The sequence below is a fragment of the Xenopus tropicalis genome, chromosome 1 (genome assembly GCF_000004195.4).
Source record: "Xenopus tropicalis strain Nigerian chromosome 1, UCB_Xtro_10.0, whole genome shotgun sequence".
Lineage (NCBI taxonomy): Eukaryota > Metazoa > Chordata > Amphibia > Anura > Pipidae > Xenopus > Xenopus tropicalis.
In genome coordinates, this window is record NC_030677.2 from 113,600,448 (window position 1) to 113,624,172 (window position 23,725).

At 40.0% G+C, this 23,725-nt stretch overlaps 1 protein-coding gene across 1 annotated transcript in view; it reads right to left on the reverse strand.

Moving 5' to 3' along the window:
- Positions 1 to 231: 231 nt before the first annotated feature.
- The window catches only part of cilp2 (cartilage intermediate layer protein 2), a 34,468-nt gene continuing 10,974 nt past the window's right edge, over positions 232 to 23,725 (reverse strand). The window contains exons 3-7 of the mRNA XM_031890276.1: positions 14,325 to 14,477; positions 10,539 to 10,844; positions 7,808 to 7,916; positions 6,552 to 6,709; positions 232 to 5,710 (exon numbers count right to left, since the gene is read on the reverse strand). Coding sequence (XP_031746136.1) covers positions 3,324 to 5,710; positions 6,552 to 6,709; positions 7,808 to 7,916; positions 10,539 to 10,844; positions 14,325 to 14,477 — 3,113 coding nt within the window. The 3' untranslated portion in view covers positions 232 to 3,323. The remainder of the gene's footprint in view (positions 5,711 to 6,551; positions 6,710 to 7,807; positions 7,917 to 10,538; positions 10,845 to 14,324; positions 14,478 to 23,725) is intronic.

A 23,725-nucleotide genomic window follows, 5' to 3' on the forward strand; every position in this document is an offset into this window, starting at 1 on the left:
TGATGGTCTTTTTTCAACCCTGCTTAACTATGTAACTATATATATGCGAAAGGGCCCAGGCCTTGGGTTGCAGGAATAACAGTAAAATTGTGTATTTAGAATTTCATCACTCTAAATATAGGGAGATATCTGTGGAGCTGGAGGGAGTTGGGTAAATATTTGGATGTTACTACTGTGATAGCATATAACCAAAACATTACGTCTACTACAAATAACAAAGCTACAAAGAAGTACTATGAAAATGGAATACCCCACACTGGAGAAAATAGCTTTATTAACATTTAACAGACTTTTACGTATATACAGCAAATGTTTCACATGGGGTGTGGACATTTATTACATAGGCACAAAATCATATTTACAGTCACGTCCATTACAAAATATCCCAGCATTCCGCTTGTATGCTGCTATACCCAGGGAAGGTAGTTTGGGAAGTCAGAATTTTTTGGAGGGCATTCTTTCATGGTGTATGTGCTGCACAGAGACCTGAGCCCATATTTTCACAGGTTATAGCATAACACGTAGCATAGTAATCTTGTAGGCAATAATAAATAACATGGTGCTGGTTTCACTGTGAGATAAAAATGATCATTATCTTTAAAAAATGGTGCCTTTTTTGGAGCTCACTGTAGATCTGCTATGGCCCTTGTCCCTAATGAGGAGTGGGAGTATCCTAAAGATCCCATCCAGAAGCACAGTAAGAAGGGGATAGCCAATCACAGCCCTGCAGCCACACAAGCAAAAACAGGCTACAGTATCCCCATCCATTGGTTCCTAGTTTTTTAAGCACATTCCTTCTATATTTAAAAGAGTGTAAGGCACTGGCACTTGTTTTTCACACAATATGTCTCCTTTAACAACAGCCTGTGCCAAATACTGCAGTACGCACCCACTGACAATTAGAAGAGAGCCTTCGGCATTTTTTTGTGTAATCTATAATTTTGAGGGATTTTAATGTATCCTTCAATGCACCAAAAGTGGGGTTTTAAGAATAATCACCAGTGTTTGATCATATTATTTGAACAAGACCATTTCTTTTAAAACTCTGCTCTTACGCTTAAGGCATGAATACTTTCTGTGAGACATAATTCTTTGTCTTATGCCAAGAGCTGGCAGAGGCCTGAAATGCTTGTTTGGTTTCTTCTCTCCAGCGGCAGTTAGGATTTCTGAGTTCAACCACTTAACATGTCCCAGCTTATTTCCTGTTGTCTACAGGAGACGAATGGAAAGCTGTTGTCATTTATTTGGAGGGAAGTTATAATAGCCAGATGTCATGCTACAGGATATTTAAAGCTCAGAACCCAAATTGCAGGCGGATAAACCTGTTACACTGTATTCCAGTGTATTCCAGTATCACAGTTTCCATATGCGCACGAATAAAGAACCTTATTTTTTGTTCTGGACATGCTAAGCCCTTTTAAAGGGAACTAAATCCTAAAAACAAATATGGTTAGAAATGCTGTATTTTATATACTGAACGTATTGCACCAGCCTGGAGGATTGGAATCTCTATAACAATAATGATTCAGGCCTTCAAAGTTGTTATAGGAGCTCCCTGTGTTGGATTTTGTTAAAAAGTGTCAGTGACTCACATGCTCAGTGCCCTCTGGGCAGCTACTGAAAAGCTAAGCTTAGTGGTTGTTGCAATGTATCAAGCAGAAAATGAGGTTTGTCTGTAATAGAATACTACAGGGCTAATCATAAAATGTGGATGCTAACTGCACTGGTTTCAGAGCTGTACTAATAACCTACATTATTTGCTAATCAGCCTTATACTGGGACATTTATATTATGTATATACAGTACAGTATATTGTGAGTGGGTCCATAAGTTCAGTAACTGACAGCAGCACAGAGCATGTGCAGTAAAGAGAAGAAAAGAAGATGGGGAGCTACTGGCAGCATTTTCGGGGGCACAGATCCTCCAGCCTTGGGCTGGTACAGAAGAACAAAACAGGAGCAGGGATTCTAACCTACTTTTTAGTTGAGCTTTATTCTTCCTTTAAGAAGGCTTGACAACCAAAAACTGCATAAGGAAAGAACAATGCACTTAATTAAAAATATTCAATGTTTTTGAAGTTATTTGTAATTGCGATTCAAAACAATATTTGTTTATCCCAGGTATAACTGTTTATAGTTGGCCATGCACAAACTGATCTGATAATTTCGCCTAAAGGAATGCCTTTCAGTTTAGCTGCTTGCTGACCCCAGCATACTCCTGTCGGGTTCAATTTGATTATTAGTTTTGATTGGTTAAATATGAAACAATCATGAATTTTTGAAACCACTCATTTACTAGCTCTTCTTAATTTCTTAATTTGTGATGCTATAAGTGCAACTATATGTGTACAATTAAGTTATTGGAGCATGGCCTTTAAATACTGTTTGCAAACAATAACCCTGGACAGATGATAATGGCACTCAGTATAATGTGATTCTGCTCCCAATACTAATTCCCAAGTTCTTTTATATGTACATTTTTCAATCGTATATTTTGTTTATGGCTAAATGACAGAAAAACACATAAAAACTGCTCTGGGTACAATCTTTCAATCTTTGCTGCTCAGTGAAGCAATGGTTTCCCCTGATCCCAGAGGCCTACATATAAAGCATTAGGTTAGAACATTCTATTTTTTTGCACAGTTCAACTGTGATCTGGCTTTCATCAGTCACATATAGAGATTAGCAGGTCAGTGTGCAAGTCTTGTAACTCTTGGGCCATGAGCACATAATGGTTTCTCCGTACAAATGCCAGTGGAGAAAATGCACTCCACTTTATTCTGCCAGTGGACAAATGGGCTGGAATTTGGCACAAATATGCATACTGTATTATGGAGATTTCACGGGAAAACTAATCACATTTGTGGAGAAACCTCACCTTGGGTAACACAGCAGTTATGACCTTGGAAAATACTAGGTCAAAACAGAGCAACTAAATCTTCTAATAGATCATTGTGCTTGTATCATTGGTCTTGCTATGGCTTCCACTCCTAAATGTACATATGATACTAAATCACAGTCTTTCTTTATAACTTTACATTTTGATAGGCTAACATACACACATCTTTGGATATTATTATTTTTTAATACTTAAGTTCTTTCATCTGTTATCCATTTAAATAAAATCTCTGCATCAAAACATTTCTACACATAGTCCTTTTGCACTTTTCAAGACACAATTCTTGCCTCATAGGGTTATTGCAATTAATTGTTAATATTTATATTCATTGATTTGTTGTGTGTTGACCCTCCGTGGTCTCCTAAGTGACTCCTTATCTAAGAGAAAAAAATTACACACATACTTTTTTCTTTATGTAACAGGTGTCAGTTCCTCCTAATTTGCCCAGGTCTTCTCTGATTGGCTATAGGTCTTCTAGCTCGGCTGGTAGTGCGTCCAGTAGCAGGATAAGGAACAACTTGAGGCAAGGTTTCAGTTTGTTCATTTTCCAACATACCTCGACGGATTTCACGAAGTGTTTCGCCAGGGTTATTAATCAAGCGCTGGAAGAAGCTTTCATGTGTAACTGGCTTCTCTTGACACCTGAATGTTAATGCCACACCAGCTGTAGACTTCATTTCTCTTGAGAAGCCATCAGAGGTACCATCAAAACAACGTCCAATAGCGATTTCTTTAGCCAGCTTTGGATTTTGATCAGTGACTGTATAGATGCCATAATTATGCCCTAGTGGGTCTACAGGGGCTAACATATTAAATGCACCAGTATCATTTCCTAAAACTACCGGAGGATGCCGTCCAAGATATTCCTTTAGAAGTCTGTTGATTTCTATAATTCGGCAGCTGCCTTGTGGATTAATAACTACATGTGTACGATCAACTACACTTTGATCATACAGCATTCCACTGCACTTGAATTCAACACAGGCTGCTGAACTTCTGTCAACTTGCAAATCCCTAACACTCCTAATATCCCTCAGCCCATAGAGTTGACCAGTAGTTCTTGGATGGCTCCCTCCAGCATTTCTGGACCGAACCATATATTCCTGTGATCCCTGAATCCTTACTTTTATGTAGCATGCTCGAAATTCTTGGGGATTTGGCCACCAGGACAAATATCCACCAATCCATGATGTTAAATCTGTCTCATCAAATGGGACCACATTGTACTCATATTTGTCTTCTTCCACCCTGTAAAAGCGGAAATGGTTGTCTGAGACTGGTGCTTCTTCACACCCGCGCAGATTGCGAAATGCATAGATTGGTCCACTTGTTTCATCTAAATTGTTTGGGTTTGGCTTAGCAAGATTAAGTTTAAAGGCAGTCTTTTTGCCTGCTTTGTCTTCATGATCAGTTCTTTGATAGCCTAACTTAGACAGGTAGGGTTGTGATACTCCAACTATGTTGGGATTTAGTTTAGGGGAGGACGGAGCAGCTTCTAACTCTTCCCCTCCCATTATAGCTGTGACATAGGCGGTGTAGGCATCTGGTCTTTGAGCATCACAGAATGCAGGTAGACAAGCTCCATTTTTTCCTGTAATCACGCTGTCAAATCGACCCCAGGCTCTTGGATTTGATTTAAATCCTGCCATGGGCTCTAAATTAATAAGATTTATCACCACTCCCTCTAATTGTTCACTAGGCATAAACTTTTCGTTCATGTAGGCTCTGACTTTAACAAAGCACCTCCTATATTCTGGTACATCCAAATTAAAAAGACGCCTCTCACGTATCTCCATCTGTCCAATTAGAAATGACCTCTCTTCTCTTCTTTTTCTATGGCTCCCCTTTGCCACTTGAAAACGACTTTCCTCCTCCCACAATCCAGTCTCTTGATTTAAAGACCATAGTTTCATTTCCTTAAGGTGCTGTGGCATTTTAACTTGTTCTGTATTTAAGTGGACCTCCACATTTCCAGCCAGCAGTACAGCATTGGTGTCTTCTTGTCTGAAGTCCACTGCAAACATTCCATAAGTTCTTAGTGGGGAGATATCTCCATCTCTGTTGACAAAGTTAAGGTCGCTTGAAGCAGCAGAGGCAGTGCTAATATTCCTGGGGTCAAGAAAGGTTACGCTAGCTTTTACAGTACCATTGTATACTTCTCCATCCATTCTGGTGAAAGAGTAAGGTGGTATTACAAGCTCTGCCATTGGGTCCTCTCCTTCAATTGTTCCAAGGGGAATGATATTTATAATTCCAGGATTTAGATTCTCTGGTTGACTTTTCTGCATTATCTTAACATCCTGATACACAGTACTACCCTTTGGATCAAATGGAAAGACTTTGATGGTCTCAACAAATTTATCTTCACGATCTGTAAAAGTGACTACTAACCTTTTGGTCCCAGCAGGTACTTCCAAAGTGAACTCTCCCTTGTACCCAGTGAAACCCATGTTTTCTCCACTTACAAATATTTGGCCAAAGCGTAGTGGTTCCCCTGTATCATATGCTGTCACCCTTCCTCGCACAAGTACCTTTGGCTGTATACACTGCACACAGCCACATTCCTTCACAACCATAATTGGTAATATGTAACCCGGACATTGCACCTCTTGTAACATCATTTGCTTTATCCCACAGCAATAATCTACTTTATCCTTGCAAAGAATTTCTGAGCTTAAAGATCCCACACACTGGGTATTGGGACATTTGCCAACATTGTAGTAGAGAGAACGAGTTGTTGTTTGAAAACAGCCAGCGGGAAGCTTAATAAGATGTTCTTGGGGTGACTTGCTGCAGCTGTTCACTTGCTTACCTAAAATACAAAATAAAGCGACTGATCAAAGAGAAAAAATAAACATTAGCAAAGGAATATATAATAAGAAAGAAGTGGAAAGGAAATTATGGAGATCGATAGGAAAGTAACATTTGTAAACAAATAATAATCAAACATTTACTGCATTTTATTAGAGTCTTATATGCAGTGTGAAATAGTAAGTATGTTTTGTAGGTCACCAATACTAAACCTAGGGACCCTTACTGTTGTCAACAACACATAGTTATCATACAAGTCTAATTTAACCACTGGTGTTTAAACGGGACCAAATAACCCTAATAACCCATTTGCAGCTATGTGGTTGCAGCTATGTGGCAGCTTGATGTGCAAGGATCAGACAAACAGACAGAGATAGATAGTGATGAGCGATGATCTGTCCCGCAAAACTTTTTTGATGTGCACAGCTTTTTTTGACGAGACTGCAAGTTTTCCCGCAGCTAAATTTTTTGTCCGTTTTGCAAAAGAATTCGCTGATGGCAAAATGCGGAATTTCACTGCAAATCCATGCCCAGCAAAAAAAAAAATTGCTCATCACTGATAGATAGAGAGATAGATAGATAGACTATGTAAAAGATAAAGAGCAGTGTGGAGCGCATGTTTGCTGCGGGACTGCAGCTTTTACTCATATAAGTTACCTTCTTTACGACAAACATATCTGTATAATGGGGGACACTTGCAAATCAGTTAATATTGCCACTAATACTTATTTCACACCTAATGCTTTCTGAGAATTCCTAATATCCCAGTAATGCTCTTCCATTTAAGACAAACATTCTAAAAGAACCATTTTGTCTAATTACAGTAATTCTAGAATTCTTACCAACAATTGTTAACTGAGCTACAGAAGACTTAATGACTCCAAGTCCATTATTTGCTCTGCACTGGTAGGTTCCGGCCTGTACAGCTTGTAGATTGCGCAGGGTTAAGGTATTGTCGTATTTTAATATCTGTTTGTCCAGTAATGTACCATTGTGATACCTGAAGAGCAAAGAAAATGATCATCAGGCAACTCTGAAAACTCTCTTGATTTATTATCTACTGACATATGTTAAATGTATTGGCTTGAGAGATTAAAAATAGAAATACAAATCATTAAAACAAAGACCAGTTGCAAAGTATTTTTGTATGGAGGTCTTTAAAAGAATTAGAGGGGCTGTATGGAATTATGTTAAAACGTGTCCATTTTTATAGCCTGGGTTGAGCAGTGTGCTGCTAAAGGCCTGAGATTTGTTAATCACCATTGTTAGATTAATTGTTCCATTGCAGTAAAGTTAAAACTGTGTTTTAAAAGTGCAAAATGGGTACGCAGAATATTATCAGAAATATTATTCAGTACTGATGTTACATAGCATATGTCACCCTGTATAATCAAGAGGTTATAAAAAGTCAAATACATGACATCATCAGGGGCGCTGCTACCAGACTGCAGCACCCCCAAAGTTACAAGGGGTGGCAAAAAGCCACTCCTGGTAACTTTAAGAGCCGAATTTCTGTTTTTTAAAAGGAAAATTCGGCACTGCTAGTGCAGAGAGTGCAATTGCATCCCGCCCTGGACCCCCTCCGGCGCTGTAATTGTAAGTGCGAAGGGCCGAGGGGGAGGGGGGGTGGCATCGGAGGAGCTGCCTCGGGACACCCCTGATCATCAACATAGTTACATAGTTAGATAGTTACATAGGGTTGAAAAAAGACCAGAGTCCATCAAGTTCATCCCATACTTACCAATCTATACACTCACATACATAAACTACAGTATATATACAACCACTAATACTAACTGTAGATATTAGTATGTGGGGCTTTGGACATGTATAGACTGCAAGCTCTGTAGTAAGTAGAATGTTTGTGGTTGTACATAGCTTGTAACTCTAAAGATCTAAAGATTTCTGAACACAGTGGCTAATTGTATAGTTTGAGTTCTCATTTATGCTCCCTACAGATTGTAAATGAATCCTAAGTTGGAGTGTGGGACTTGGGAAATATAGCAATAAGTATTCTTTGAGGACCAGTATTCAATATAAGATTTTGACTGACCTTTGGGAAGTACAACTCTGAAACCTTCCTATTGCTCTTTCTTACCAGTAATATTTAGTTGGAATTGGATTCCCGGTAGCTTGACAGCAAAGTGTCACCTTCTGACCTTCTTTTCGGATCTTAGAATATGGATGCTGTACCATATATGGCCTTTCTGAAAAAAAAAAAATATTAGAATCAGCCCAGTATGGATAGGTGTACAGGGCCTAATTTAACATGGGGGAAAACTCCAAACTGCACTGATGGAGCCCCCCACAACCATGGGATCTGATCCCTTGGGAGTTACACCACTGCCAACATGTGATGCTTATATTTAAGAACAGACAGAAAAACAAGAACTGTTGGGGCACCACAGATCTATGGGACAAACAAAGAATGTAGCTTCAACATGTCCACAATATTATACACAGTTCTAAATAGTGAGGCAGCATGGGGCCCAGTTGCTACAAGAGGCAAGCACTGCTGGCTTTAAACCCAGTATAAGTATTATTCTCTGCATTAGAAAGGTTAAATGTCCCTTCATGCCCCAAATGGTCCTTGTTATCTATTCTTTTCAATGGTCCAACATGTGAATTATGCAAACCTGAACATTTGGGACATGTTCCTGGGTTGGTATAATTGTTTGGTAGTCTAATTATTTTCTAATAGTGTCCGCAAGGTTAACAAAACAAGCACACAAACAAACTACTGTTGATTTTGTAAAGCAGCACAATAAAGCCCTCTTTATAAGTAGATAAGGTTGGGTGTCTAAGTTTGATGAATTTCTAACTTTCTTCGTTGGTCTTTGGAAATCAATTCACCTCTGGGAATCATGGCTTCAGTATTCCTATAGTACGCAGAATTTCAATATTGATGTAGGCAGGCAAAAACAGCTGATTTGTTGGACTATTTTTTAGCATTGGAAATGAAGATTTATGCGAGTGAAATCACATCTGTATCATATTTTCAGTGGTTTTGCTTTCCCAGATCGGGCATTGCAAAATGCAGAATAGGTGGGGTACATGTTTGATTGCTGTACATTCCATCTCTGATAATTACGTATGTATAAAATACCACGTACTTCTCAGCACATTAGCATTTATACATACAGCTGTGGTTTCCCCATGTGTCTTCTAGCTGGGCTTCATATGTGCCAAGCTATTTGAATGTGATATGTCTGTTAACCCCTCAGGTGTGTTCTGTAGGTTAAAAGGCATGAATGATGAGCTTCTCAGTATGTATGTCGTAGTATGCGAGCTCCAAGCTTTAATATGTTTTCTTTAAGTGCTCAATTAGATGCTAATTATTTTTCTCCACTTAAAAAGGGGTTGTTTTTATATAGCAGTTTTTGAAATAATTTACTTATTGCTCATATATCTTGGAACATATCTCTCCCTGGGTCTTGCTAGCCACAACACTGCCTCCTTGGTGTGGTTTGTGAAATGATTTTTCTTATTAAAACTAGAATTATGGTATGAACTTATGGTCTTATGCTATGCTCAAAGAAAGGTAATAATTATGAAATGGATGGGTGCTATAGCACCCCACATTTCTAAATGCTTGAACCTAGTTAACAGACATCTTCTTCTTATTAAACTGACTTACAAAAGAATGTAATCCAGAAGCAAATGTATAAATGGTTATGGCAGACTATACTTGTTCTTGTTTTGCGCTCCTATATACAATCATGGTCTGTATTATTTCTGTATTATGACATGTATTAGTCTGCTCATTGATACTTTATGCATTACACACCACACGCCATATTGACTGCATTGGTTGTGTTTAAAACAATAAATAAAAATACCTTTTAAAGGGGAGTTAATTTGAGTAATTTTGTGTTTTCTCTCTTTCTAAAAAACTATTTCTCTCTTTCTTGGAACTATCTAATGTTTCTGCCAATACAACATCCTCAGCGAGAAGATTCCACAACTTCACAGAACCCTTTCTGCATCTTAATATAGAACCAACTTTCCTCTAATCTGAATTGATTACCTTGTGTTAGCTTGAAAGACCAAACTAATGATTAAAACATTGGAGAATTTATTGTATATATTTATGCATAGTTATCATAAATCCCCTTAAGCACCTCTTCTCCAGTGTAAACAACCCCAACTTGTGCCAACCTTTGATCATAACTAAGGCTTTACATTCTCTATATCAGCTTAGTTGGTCTTTGAACTTTCTCTGTTTCATTAATATCCTTTTTAAGGACTGGAGACCAAAACTACACTGCATATCCTTGAAATAGGCTTACCAGTACTTTGTAAAGAGGGTGAATGACTCTCCTCCTGTAAACCTATAACCTTTTAAATACATGACAATATTTCAATGGCCCTTCTGCTGCTGACTGACATTGCTTGCACCAAGTTTATTATCCACAAATACCCCCAGGTCCTTCTAAATCAAGGATGTGTCTAACTTAATCCTATAAAGGGTTTAAGTGGCTTGAACAGTTTTGTAGTGGTTAGTTTTGTGGTGCACATTTGAAGTTTTGAAGTAGCCGGACTTGTGATAATGTTACTTGCTTGTATGGGTTGGGTGTACCATTGGGTTGATGTAATTTACCTGTTAATTGAGCACTTTCTCACCAAGCACTGCAGTTATATATATAAAGGTATGTGCGCATTGCATACAACACTCTCTCAGTTATTTGGGCAGTGGTGATTCTTAAGTAAAGGTTAACTCAGCTGTATGTATCAATGCTAATGTGCTGAGAAGGGTGTGATGTTTTATAAAAACTTAATAAGCGGAGATGGAATGTACAGCAATCAAATAACAACATTTTGTATCTTACCTTCTCTCTTTAAAACTGCTACAAAATAGGATGAGCTGGACCCATTCTTTATATTCTGCAGGCTTACTGAGGAGAAGCCTTCCAAAGCCACTGTGATGTTGACATGGTCATCAGAGCAGATCCCAGGAATTATGATGTTGCCCCGTATATCTGTAGTGCCCAGAAGCTCATTTTTCAGGAACACCCTGGCACCATTAAGGGCAGAGCTATGACTGGCCTGTACTTTTCCAACCAGTGCGTGGCTGCTACAAGTGCACCTTTTACAGGCTTCATTTGCCTCTCCTTGGGCACACAAAAGGTCACAGGCTGAAGAGTAAATAGAGAAAAGACAGAGTGTATGAGTAATATACAATTCAGTTAGTTTTAGTCATTAATACTTTTAGCCATATGCAATTGTTAATTAGAAGTCACAGGCAACATCCATGATGCATTTTAGATTATAGAAAATAAGCCCAAATATAGCTGGTGGTTTAGGAAGGAGGTAAACAAAAAAATTCTGTAAGACAGGCAGAAAGTGAGGGCAGAAGGCAGACAAGCAGAATCCAAATATCAGGCCAAAGGGAGTCAAAGTAAGGAGACAAGGACAGGGCAAGATAACTGCAGAGCTCAGATGGCTTGCTCTCAGCTGAAAGGCTAATGATCCAGCATAAGGGCATGGGAGAGGCAAGCTTAAATAGCCTTTTAATTTGGGTTTTGCCTACAGCTGGATCACAGGTGGTGTCTGGGAATACAGAAGCAGAGAGTAAAAGTCATTAATGTAAACCACCAGACCCAAATCACACTGTCTCCCATGACTCAAACCAGAGGAGAAGCAGCCAGTATAGCTGGTTTCCTGGTTCTACACCAGGGAGTTCCTGACATTACTGCCCCCTTCAAAGTTGCCCTCTGGGTGATAAACGTATCAATGTATAATAATAACAGTCAAGTCCAAGTACCATATCAGGTAAATCAAATGAGCTTCCAGGATCAGAAGCTGGAGCTGAAGGACCATTAATGGCAAGAGCTGGAGGATCACCAGGAGCAAGAGATGGAGGACCACTTGAATCAACAGTAGGGGACAGTAGGAGGACCATCTGGATCAATGGCAGAAACTTGAGGACCACCAAGAGTTGAAGGACTACCTGAATCAGCAGCAGGAGTATTAGTGTCAAGACAACTATAGGAGATTGATTGCTGCAGACAGCAGCAGATGACCACCACTGACAGTAGCATCAAGGTGAGGCCAGGGCAGACAGGTCCTCAGGCCCGAGAATAGGATAGACTAGACTAGACTAGAATACAAGGGTTGGTGGCAGGAATGCAGGCACAGAGGCTGGAGGCAAAGCTACAGGAACAGAAGCCTTGGACACCCTCCTAAGAGTGGCAGGTCATCACTGGAACAGGCAGAGGCTGCTGGGAAGCCATAGGAACAACATACTGGCAGGCCACCATCGTGACAAGCAGAAGCTGCCATAAAGCCAGCACTGGAAGTGGCAGCTTTCACGGTGTTGGCATAGTACTTGGCAGCTGTCAGGGTGCTGGCACAGGATGGGGCAGCTATTTGAAGCCAAGTCGAAGGGATCTAAGCTGTGGAAATGACGGCAAGGGACCAAGTTGGCTGGGAAGCTGGCCCTGGAGCAGATACTGGATGCTGGGCAGCCAGTCCACTACTTCACAAATAAGTGTTCTGGAATTGGCTATAAATCCCAGTTGAAACCAGGGATCATTCAAAAAAGTGCATCTTCATTGACTGCCAGTTCTGCCCAGTCTTGAGCTTTACCATCTAAAAGCAGCAAGGTAATGAGTCTGCTCTTCATGTGCACAGCAGAAAAATGCTTGTTTAAAAGCAATAAATCACAAAACAAGCCCTTTTCTAACTTTTGTCTCTTTTTCTTTTAATGACTGACACCAGGGGACCCACCTTTGCTAGTCCTTTCATGCTACATAGAATCTGTATAGTTGTATATGAGTTAATAAAAAGTTGGCTCGGCCTGACCCTTCCTCTACCAACGCGAAAACAACCAGTCATTACTTGAGCCAAACCTGCCACTCTCTGACATCATGGTACATGGTGTGACAGACACAACTGTATAAATAAGCATTTCATTATGGGTGTGGTGGGGTCATGGACAGAGTTTACCAAACACCTACTTTCAGCCATAATCACTGTACTGCCATCTAATCACCAAACATAGAAACTACCCAGAATTGAATTAACCATACAACAATTTGAGAACAAAACTAGTACTGCAATGGCTGCAACAAAAAAAAAGTAAAAGCACATCTGAAGTCTTTTCTGTGGTTTGCAAATAACCTATACATATAAAACATTGCACAATAGCATATCAGGAGTCAATAACTGCAACCTTCTCAGGAAAAACAGTAGTTGTTAAGGGGCCTGGTACTGCCAACTATGGTATATGGTAGAAGGCACGTCGGATCTTGACCCGCCTTTCTCCCAACCTTAACCCCTTTGCCTCTTTTACTTACCAACCCCAATAAACACACGGACAACAATTCTTGGGATAAAAAGAAAGAAAGAACAAAGAACAAATAAGATACAAAACAACTCATGAACACAATACAAATGTTTGTATAACAAACAACCAACTTTGAATAAACATACACCATAACAAGCCAATAACTGCGCAGCGCAACTGGCGCTGCCAGCTGCCCTTCCAGCCCGGAACCCCCTACCCAACAAAACTCACCTCCTGATCCACTTACTTACCCCTGAGGTTCCAGGCATGCCATCCCTAAACAATTATCAAACTCCCTTCCTAACCCAACCATTGTTGACCCCCAAATCAAACACCCCGCCAGCACCACTCGTTGTCTCCACCTCTATAGGGAGGGAGGGTGGGCGTTTTCCTATGCTGCCTAAAATGGATGAGGAGCAGGAACGTTTTCAACTATTTATACCCCTAGTACAAAACAACCAATCAGGTAAAAACTGGGGGTGGCTATGTCTGCCCTATGTCTACGTCATGCCCCTGCTTCCCTACGTTACCCTACAGGTCATTGGGCTACTGGAAGAGAGAATAGCAAAAGAACTCTAAGGTCAGTGTCATTGACCACTGTTTTCTTGTGACACTAGCAGCATAATTCTTTCACTATAATAAGCAGGGGCCCTCATTAGTTCCAGGATTTTGTTTGCCAGAAGATTTTGTCAATCAAAAAGCCAGGTATAGCCGATACACATATTATTTGTTTCTCTTTTACTAGCAGCTGACCAGCAGTTCTTTTAGTTACTTCCTTGTGTTGTGTGAATCTCTGCCCCCTTTTGCATTCTGAGCACTCCTTCTCTCTCCAACTATGAAGACCTCAAAGAGGTGCCTACTGGGCATGCTCACTGCCTCTGCTCCAATTAAAATCAATCAGGTATACGCAGTAGGAGAAGGAGTGCTCAGAAGGTAAAAGCGGGTGGAGCTTCACGCTAGACATGGAAGCCAGTAAAAGACTTCTAGTTGAACTGGCTCTAATAGAGAACCAAAATAAATCTGAATGCTGGGAGAAGGATATACATTCTGTGGGCTGTACACAGTAATTTTAGAGATAAAAAGTTATTTAATTAATTAATTCTTTAATTCTTATTCTTTAACTCATAGTCTATTTAGTCTTGGGACTTAAGAGCAACAAAATGTTTTAAATGAACCTTAATGTTTTTGTAAAAGTAATAACATAGTACAAAGCCTTCAGACACATCTGTTTTACAGCTGAAATAAATACCCCAATAAATGAAACCTGCTATATAAATACATGATTTGCTTTTTTTTTTTTTTGCCTTTCCAAAATGATAGTTCCTACCTTTGCATGGTGCCTTTCCACATTTTTGAAGCTGGTAAGTTCGTCCAGAACAGGGATTTTTCTTACTGGTGCACACTCTCCGTCTAATCCTTCTTCCCCCTCCACAAGTCCTTGTGCAGGGTGTCCATGATTCCCAGTGTGACCAGTAACCTTCTGCATTGAATACAAACATTCATGCAAAATATGAGTGTATGTTAGCATCAGCTGACAATTTACTAAAGCTAATTACAAAGTATGTGGCCTGGCATTAAGGAAATAAAGCTTTAAAAAGTAAAGTATAAATGGTTAACAAACAGTCAACTAACAAAACCACAATGAATTAAAATAAAGTTGTTATGGGGTAATATATATATGCCAGGAGATCTCAATTTACCTTATCATATTCATCAGAGGACAAGTTTCCATCAATAACAATGGGCCATAATGGTGCTATTTTGTAGTTGCTTAATATCACTTTACAGTGGAAAAGCTGAGGTAAGGGAGTGCATTACACTGTGAGCCTAAAGGTGGCCATACACGCACCGATATTATCGTACGAAACCTCGTTTCGTACGATAATCGGTGCGTGTATGGTATGTCAGCGAGCCGACCGATGTCGCAGGAAGCTGCTGAAATCGGTCGGCTCGTCGATCGGCCAGGTTAGAAAATTTTGATCGGGCGCCATAGAAGGCGCCTGACCAAAATTCTCCCTTCAGAGCTGAATCGGCAGAAGGAGGTAGAAATCCTATTGTTTCTACCTCCTTACCTGCCGATTCAGCCCTGAATGGTGTGTGGCGGATCTGACGATGTTTCGTGCGACCGATGGTCGTACGAAACATCGTCGGATCGCCACGTGTATGGCCAGCTTAAAGCTGGCCACACATTATAAGATCCACTTGTTTGGCATGGTCACCAACCAAACAGATGTTTACCCAGTTTCAAATAACTGTATATATATTAAATATAATCCATTTGAGTATATAGGTGTTAGATATTTACACCAATGGCTAGACACACATTTTAATAGAAACAGCACAAATAGCATTTTAAATGGTGTTCATTAGGCATGATGTTTAAATATTCAGTACAGAGTTTTAAAGTGAACCCTACATTTTCCTACCATGTATATAAGTTGGGTACATCTCCCTCACCCAAACCATAACATTTGCACTGCATATATATCTCCTCTGTTTGCCAGCACCATCACATCCTAAGACAAATAGCAGTTTTTACCCAGTGACCATTTTTCCTCTCACACATCTTCAGTGACATTTACATCTGCAAACAGCACATGTGCACTATAAGTAATGCAGGCTTACACAGGCAGAACTTACTTTGATAAAAAGTCCTGCTTGGATTGAGCACTGTAATGGAATCCTCTACCGCATTACAAAACTCCTCTCCCACACTGTTTTGTTTTTATGGTACTTTTAACTCATTCCCTCTTATTATTATTAACGTTTATTTATAAAGCGCCAACATATTCCGCAGTGTTGTACAATAAGTGGGTTTTATACATTGGACATACAGAGTAACATATAAAGCAATCAACCGATACAAGAGGTGAAGAAAGCTCTGCCCAAAAGAGCTTACAATCTCTTACTTGATTATTTATGTCTGTCCCTTGAAGGTGTAAGATAAGAGAGGCCAAATCCAAAAATAGTGGATTTGGTGCATCCCTAGCTCATTTATAATACTTTCTGTACTTTGCACCACCTCACAACTGATTGTTGAGCACTAAGATGCAACTCTTTGCATACTTCGAATTGAGCTAAAAAAGCTGCAGCTGTCCCTGTATAAAGTGAACAGTCTTGTTCAGCAATGCTGTATACATAATAGGGGAGTTGGGTGGCACATAGGTGTCCCTTGGAATGCTGCCAGCTTGTGCATCAATCAGAAAATGCAAGCTGGGGTAATATAGGGTACCCTTGTGTCAAAGCAATACACTGTGCATGGAGAAATACATGGAACAGCATATCATGGAACAGAATATCATTCCCTGGAAATAAGAACCATAATGGATGAAGAGATGAAGCTTGCCCTTGGGTAGAGCAAGTAAAATTGGATGCTCTCCACTTATTTGTGTATGTGGGTTCTGGTTGAACTTTCTTTGGTTACAGATGCAATGTTTTCAGCAGGTCTGCATGCAACTGAATGTTTGCTTTCAAACAGTAGACCAGTAATTTTTCCTTCTGATTGCTTGCTATGGGTTACTAGAACTGAACAAAACTTTGCACCTGTTATGAAATTCCATATAATGTGTTTATTCCCTGATGGCAGTTGTTAGGTTTATTTATGAAGCAAAATGTAAATGGTTACCAGCATTTATATTCAGCTTCAACAGAAAGAAACAGAATGGAACAAATATATGTAGTTACCTTTAACATTTCCAGCCATAACAAATGGGTGAGGTTGGGAAAAATGACATTAGAATGCTGGGCCGTTGGAGAAAAAACACAAAGTTAAAGAGAAGTGAAGGAAACAATTAAATGGGAAAAGAGAGGGGAGTGAAGGGAAAATGAGTGCACAGGTTACCAAATATATTTGGAATGCAAAGCATTGCATTTGCTTACATCTTATTACTTGAAAGGGACACTTCTGCTGAATTAAAGCTTTTCTATGCAAAACCGCACTCACGTATAATTCCAAGGAGGGATGCAAAGAATCCAGGATTTGTTTCGGGACTTAGCCAAGATTTGGCTTTTTTCAGTAGGATTTGGATTCCGCCAAATCCACACTCCTGGCCGCACCAAATCCGAATCCTTAAAAGCATGTGACTTTTTGTCACATAAATACGAAAATTAAAACATTTTAACCGTGCGTTCAGTGCAGATCTATTAAACCACCCCTTATCCTAATTTCCATATGCAAATTAGGATTCGGTTCGGTATTTGCCCGAATTTTTTACGAAGGATTCAGGGTTTGGCCAAATCTCAAAATAGTGGATTCAATGCATCCCCAATTCCAAATCATTATATAAAACTGAGGGACAGCCAGGTCTATATTTTCTATATAGGCACCCAAGGGCAGCAGCTTTTGGTGGGGGGCAAATAACAGAAAAAATCTTGCACCATATACTAGTAGAACTAAAGTAAAGCTGGCCATACGCGCACCAATAAAATTGTTTTTACGAATCTCTGTTAATTTCGGACTGTGTGTGGGTTCCAAATTATCGCCCCAATAATTTTAGTACCATGGCGATCGCTTGTATAGTTGTTTAGTCGATAGGACAGGTTTTGTGGTTGGTTGACAATAAAATGTATGGATGTATTGTGTATGTGACGATATTCTTGGAGGACCTACAATGCTTTTCTGGGACGTCACTTTCGTATGATTGTTGTCTACCAATTATTTTACGTTCAGAACATCCTCACATTTGTTATTTTTAGTATTTTATCCTACAATTTCAATCTAAATGTTAGTTTTAGATCATTGCATTTAAACATACGATCAATGTCCGAACGTTCGCCAGAGGAAGACTAAAATATGAGCATGTAGGGCCAGCTTAAGGCCTCGGACATAGCAGATATCAAGAATACACAAGACTTTGCATATCTAGCTGATATCCCCTGTGTCTGCCAGCAAATTCAATGCTTCCGGGTGACATAGGCCTTAAGGGAGAAATGTGCACCTGAGTTAAATCTAAATGCAATCAACAAGAGCTCCAAAACTGAACTCAGTTTAATTGCTGAACGTAGACCTTTCTACCTATGTACAGTATGCTGCATGAAACACTTAGAATTGTGATACCACCCCATGTATGCAATTAGAGTATGAATGGCAATAGTAACACATGCACATAGTATGGAAAAAATGGCATTGGGGAAGGGTGGTGGTCCACTCTGACTCTGAAAAAAGACCATCAAGAGTCCATCAAGTTCAACCCTTCTAAGCAAACCCAGCATATACAAACCTATACTGACCTATCTATACACTCACATACATAAACTATATATACTAACATCAATACTAATTGTATTAGTATCACAATAGCTTTGGATACTATGCTTGTTCAAGAACTAATCCAGACCCCTCTTAAATACATTAATAGAATCTGCCATCACAACATAACTAGGAAGGGCATTCACCACCTCACTGCCCTCACCGTGAAAAACCACCTACGCTGCTTCAAATGGAAACTCCGTTCCTCTAATCTAAAGGGGTGACCTCTGGTCTGATCGTTTTTATGGGTAAAAAGAACACCCCCTATCTGTCTATAATCCTCTGTAATGTACTTGTACAGAGTAACCATGTCCCCTCGCAAGCGCCTTTTTTCCAGAGAAAATAACTCCAACCGTAACAGTCTAACCTCATAGTTTATATCTATCATCCCCTTAACCAGTTTAGTTGCACGTCTCTGCACTCTCTCCAGCTCATTTATATCCTTTAGGACTGGAGCCCAAAACTGCACTGCATACTCAAGGTGAGGCTTTACCAGGGACCTATAAAGAGGCAAAATCATATTTTCATCCCTTGAGTCAATGCCCTTTTTTATACAAGACAACACTTTATTTGCTTTAGTAGCCACAGAATGACACTGCCTGGAATTAGACAACTTATCTACAAAAAACCCCTAAATCCTTCTCCATTAATGATACCCCCAACAAACTACCATTCAGTAGATAGTTCGCGTTTATATTATTTCTACCAAAGTGCATAACTTTGCACTTGTCCACATTGAACCTCATTTTCAATTTTGCTGCCAAGTTTTCCAATTTTGTGAAATCGCTCTGCAAAGCGACAGCATCCTGCATGGAACTTATAGTTTTGCACAATTTAGTGTCATCAGCAAAAATAGAAACAATACTTTCACTGTCCACCTCCAGGTCATTAACTCCACTAACAACACTGGCCCAATTAGAAAAAAATCCATTTACCACCACTCTTTGTACTCTATCCTTCAGCCAGTTCTCTATCCAATTACAAAAATTATGTTCTAGGCCAATATTTCTGAATTTTATAATTTACTTTCTGTGAGGTACTGTATCAAACACTTTAGCAAAGTCTAAGTAGTTTACATCAACTGCCATTCCAGCATTGAGCTTCCTGCTCACCTCCTAAATTAGCCTGGCAAGATCTGTTATGCATTAAACCATGATGGCTTCCAAAAGCTTTACTACTACTGATGTCAGGCTAACAGGCCTATAGTTTTCAGGCTGAGAACCGGATCCCTTTTAACATAACGGCACCACATTAGCAATTCGCCAGTCTCTCCAGTCTCTCAGCACCATGCCAGACCTCAATCAATCCTGAAAATTTAAGTGAAGAGGTTTGGCAATCACAGTGCTCAGCTCATTTAATACCCTGGGATGAATACCATCTGGTCCTGGACCTTTGTTTACCTTTACATGTTCAAGTCTCTTTTGAATTTCCTCCTGAGTGACCCATGCATCAGTAGCTATACTACTAGAATTGGGTATGTTAAAAGGGAAGCCTTCATTAGCTGGCTCCTCAGTTGTACAGCCAGATAAAAAATAAGAGTTCGAAATTTCTGCTTTTTCCTTGTTCTCATCAACCAACTGACCCCCTGTGATAAAAAAGGGTCCTACCCCATCTTGCTTGATTTTTTTTTACTATTTATTTGTGTCTAACCCTGTGAAAAGAATTTCCTAGCTGATACATTGCAGAGATGCCCTTATACTGGCAAAGTCTGCACGTCTAAAATTGAGTGTTTTAGTTACTCCCTTATAGAGCTGTCTCTGCAGCATTATCTCAAAGGAGACCATGTTGTGATCACTGTTCCCCAAATGCTCACCCACACAAATGTTAGAGTTGAGTTCAGTATTATTAGATATCACCAGGTCCAAAATAGAGTCATTCCTAGTAGGTTCTTGAACCGCCTGAAATAAAAAGTTGTCATTTAGCATATTTACAAACCTACTAGCTTTTTCTGACTTAGCCACCCCATTACTCCTGTCAATGTCCGGATAATTAAAGTCCCCCATAATAACAACTTGACCCAGTTGTGAAGCCTCCTCTATTTGCAATAGTAGCTGGGCCTCATCCTCCTCTCTTATACAGGGTGGTTTATAGCATACACCAATAATCATTTTCTTTGTAACCTTTAGCCCTGCTGAAATTTCTACCAAATTTCAACATTGTCCTTGGTAATTTCTTGGACTTTACATAAGACAAACACCTCCACCCATTCTAATCCCTCTGTCCCTCCTAAAAATTGTGTTACCATTTAAATTCATAGCCCAGTCGCATGTTTCATCCCACCAGGCCTCAGTGATACCAATTAAGTAATAATTTTCAGTACATGCAATAGCCTGCAGCTCTCCTAATTTTTCTGACAAGCATGTGCATTAGCCAGCATGCAGTGGACATTAGGTAACATTAGGTTACATTAGGTAACAGAGAGTTAGAGCTGTTTTCTTTGTGACCTTATCTGGTAAACTGTATGTATCACTTCTCCCCATGACACTTTGCTAATCCCAATGCCCCCTCTACACTAGCTTTCCCATAAAACTCTAGCTAACCCCCTCCCGTCTAGTTTAAACACTCCTCCAGCCTCTTATCCATTCTCTCCCCTAGCACAATGGCCCCCTTCCATTGAGGTGCAATCCGTCACAGCTGTATAGATTGTACCCCAAAAAAAAGTCATCCCAATGCTCTAGGAACCCAAACCATTCCTTCCTACACCAAGACTTTCACCATGCATTTAGCTCCCTAAACTTGCACGTGGCACCAGCAAAACCTCCAGAAAAATTACATTGGAGGACCTTTCCTTAATTCTTAGATTCCTTAATCCTTAGATCCCTGAACTCGCACTTTAAGGTCCTCCACCTACCATGAATTTTGTCATTAGTATCGATATGTACCAAGACAGTTCGGTCATGCCCAGCCCCACCAAATAATTTGTCAACCCAATCAACCACATGCCAAACCCTGGCACCAGGAAGACAGTTGACCCATGCGCATGGGCAATTGCATATTTAGCAGTCATATAGGAGAGTCCTACATGGGCCATGGAGAAGTGACAAATAATCTGGTGTTGGGGCAAGCAGAAACTCAAACTTTTTTTTATTGAATATGGAGGATGTAAGCTGTTATTACAACATAAAACAAGCAATGGGGTATGATGTTCTCCTCAGGCAGACTGGATTTTCTCCAGGTGTGAGTATAATGTGTCTTGCAATCTTGCAATGCAATGTGGAATTCATGATGGTATTTAGCCGGCACTGTGGTTTTGCAGTTGAAATTATGTTCTTGTTGGCTTTCTCCAGTAAACTATTGTTGGTGAGTTGATTCTTTTGAATCTTTCTTAAGGACATCTTGATGGTATTGTACCAATGTACCACAGTACCATGGTTTTTAAGTGTCTACTGAAGCTGGTCGTAGCTACTAAAACAGACAATGCTTATCATTTACTGATAATTGTCTCTCTGTGTGTTTTAGCAGAGGCAATTCTCTGTATTGTCTTTGCCAAGGTATTTTCTGGAGTTAAGTAGCTGTGAAAAATTAGCTGCTATTAGTTGCTCAGTGTGTCTTCACCCTTAAGGTCATGGATGTCCCTAAAAGGGGCCAAGCACCAGGCAGCATTTACAAACTTCTCCACCACCAACAAACAGGCATGGACTGGCCATCTGTAGATTCAGGCAAATGCCAGAGGGGCTGCTGTAAGATACCATAGACAGTTACTATTTAGTGGGCTGGTGGTGTGCTGTTGAGCCTCTGTGTCATTGAAATGCCAGGGCTTATTTTGAATCGCAGTCCAGGCCTGCCAACAAGGTTGGGATACTTGGCAAAGATGTATATACACCCACAAGTGCATGAATTCCACAGACTTTCTCTTTTGAACATGATGAATATGTGCAAGCTTAAAGCTCTGGTAGGGGCAGGTCTGGGTAAAAAAGATAAAGAAAAAGATTCAGACTTTTTCGGCAGGATTCGGCTGAATCCATGCCTCTGGCCGAATCGAATTTGAATCCTAAAAATCACATGACTTTTTGTCACGTAAACATGGAAGTTTAAAATTTTTCCAATTTTTCCCACATTTAACCCTTCCAAAACCTGATTAGCATAAGCTAATTAGGATTCGGTTCGGTATTCGGCTGAATTGTTTATGAAGCGTTTGGGGGTTTGGCCGAATCAAAAAAAGTGGATTCGCTGCACCCCTAATTTATGCACTTAAGTGGTTGGAAGCAGGCCCGGATTTGAGGCCCAGGCCTGGGGTGGCACAAGTTTAGGGGTGGCATGCCACCCCGCCGCAACAGAATTTTTAAATTTGGCTCCCATACGGAGCAGTCGGGGCCTCTCCCCACTGCTCAGTATGGGAGTTTAAATGTGAGATTGCACATGCGCACAGGTTACGCACGATCGCGATTGCGCACTCGCGGGGGGAAAAGAGTGTCGCACGATCGTGCATGCGCAATCGCGGGGGCGGCGGTGGCCTCGGGGCGCCCAGAAGTGAAATCCGGCCCTGGTTGGAAGCTATTGTAAGCTGCAAAAACAGGCAGTGGAACTTGCCCTCCAATGCCAGACACCACTGCCCTTGTTACACCTATTACAGTGATTTGGGCCCACGGGGCAGTATAGCATGCTGATGCACAAGAGGGACCTATGCTTTAGACCATTAACCAGGAAATAATTACAAGTTTGCATTTGAGTGCAGCTCATTACCCATACCCCACAATGAAATAGGAGCAACTTGTGTGACATTTCAATGCAAATATTGTCATATATTGTAGTATAGCATGCATCTAGCAACAAACACAATTTTTTTTCTGTGACGATAGGCACACTGCACAATGGAAAAATATCTGTGCCAGTTTTGTTCATTTACCACTTCACCTGAATAGTAAATGAAGACCATTATTTGATTTTTATTACATTAGAAACCTAGCATATGGATGAAGGTAGATAAATGTGCTTGTAGCCATGATCCTGAATATACTGTACATACTACACAGAAAAACACAGAGCAATTTACAGAGGCATTCTTTTTAACCTGCAGTGGCTTCCTACAATTGCACCTACACATTTTTACAAAATATTTCACAGAAACCTTTCTAGATATCTGCGGTCTAGTGTTTGTGTGTATTTTTTGGCAATACTTATGTCAAAATTAACAGTGACTGGTGGCTATAGTGGCAATTTTGTGCTTTTTTGATTTTTTTCTGGAACATTTTTAACAGGACATGACCTAAAGTCTTCTCTTGTGAGAAAGTCCTTAATTTGTTTACCTAGTGTTTCGTGCTTACTGGCCATTTACCCATCATATAAGTCATTTTTCATGTGCTATTTATACACACTGCTTAGACTTTATATATAACCATGGGCTGATTGTATACATTTTTCTTTCCCAAGCACTGTTCTATGATTGTTTCATCATCAAAAGCAAACGTACATATGCACGTGTAATGTGGATCTCAAGAACAGTGCTTTGTAATAATGACTTTGGAGACAGGGTGATGGCT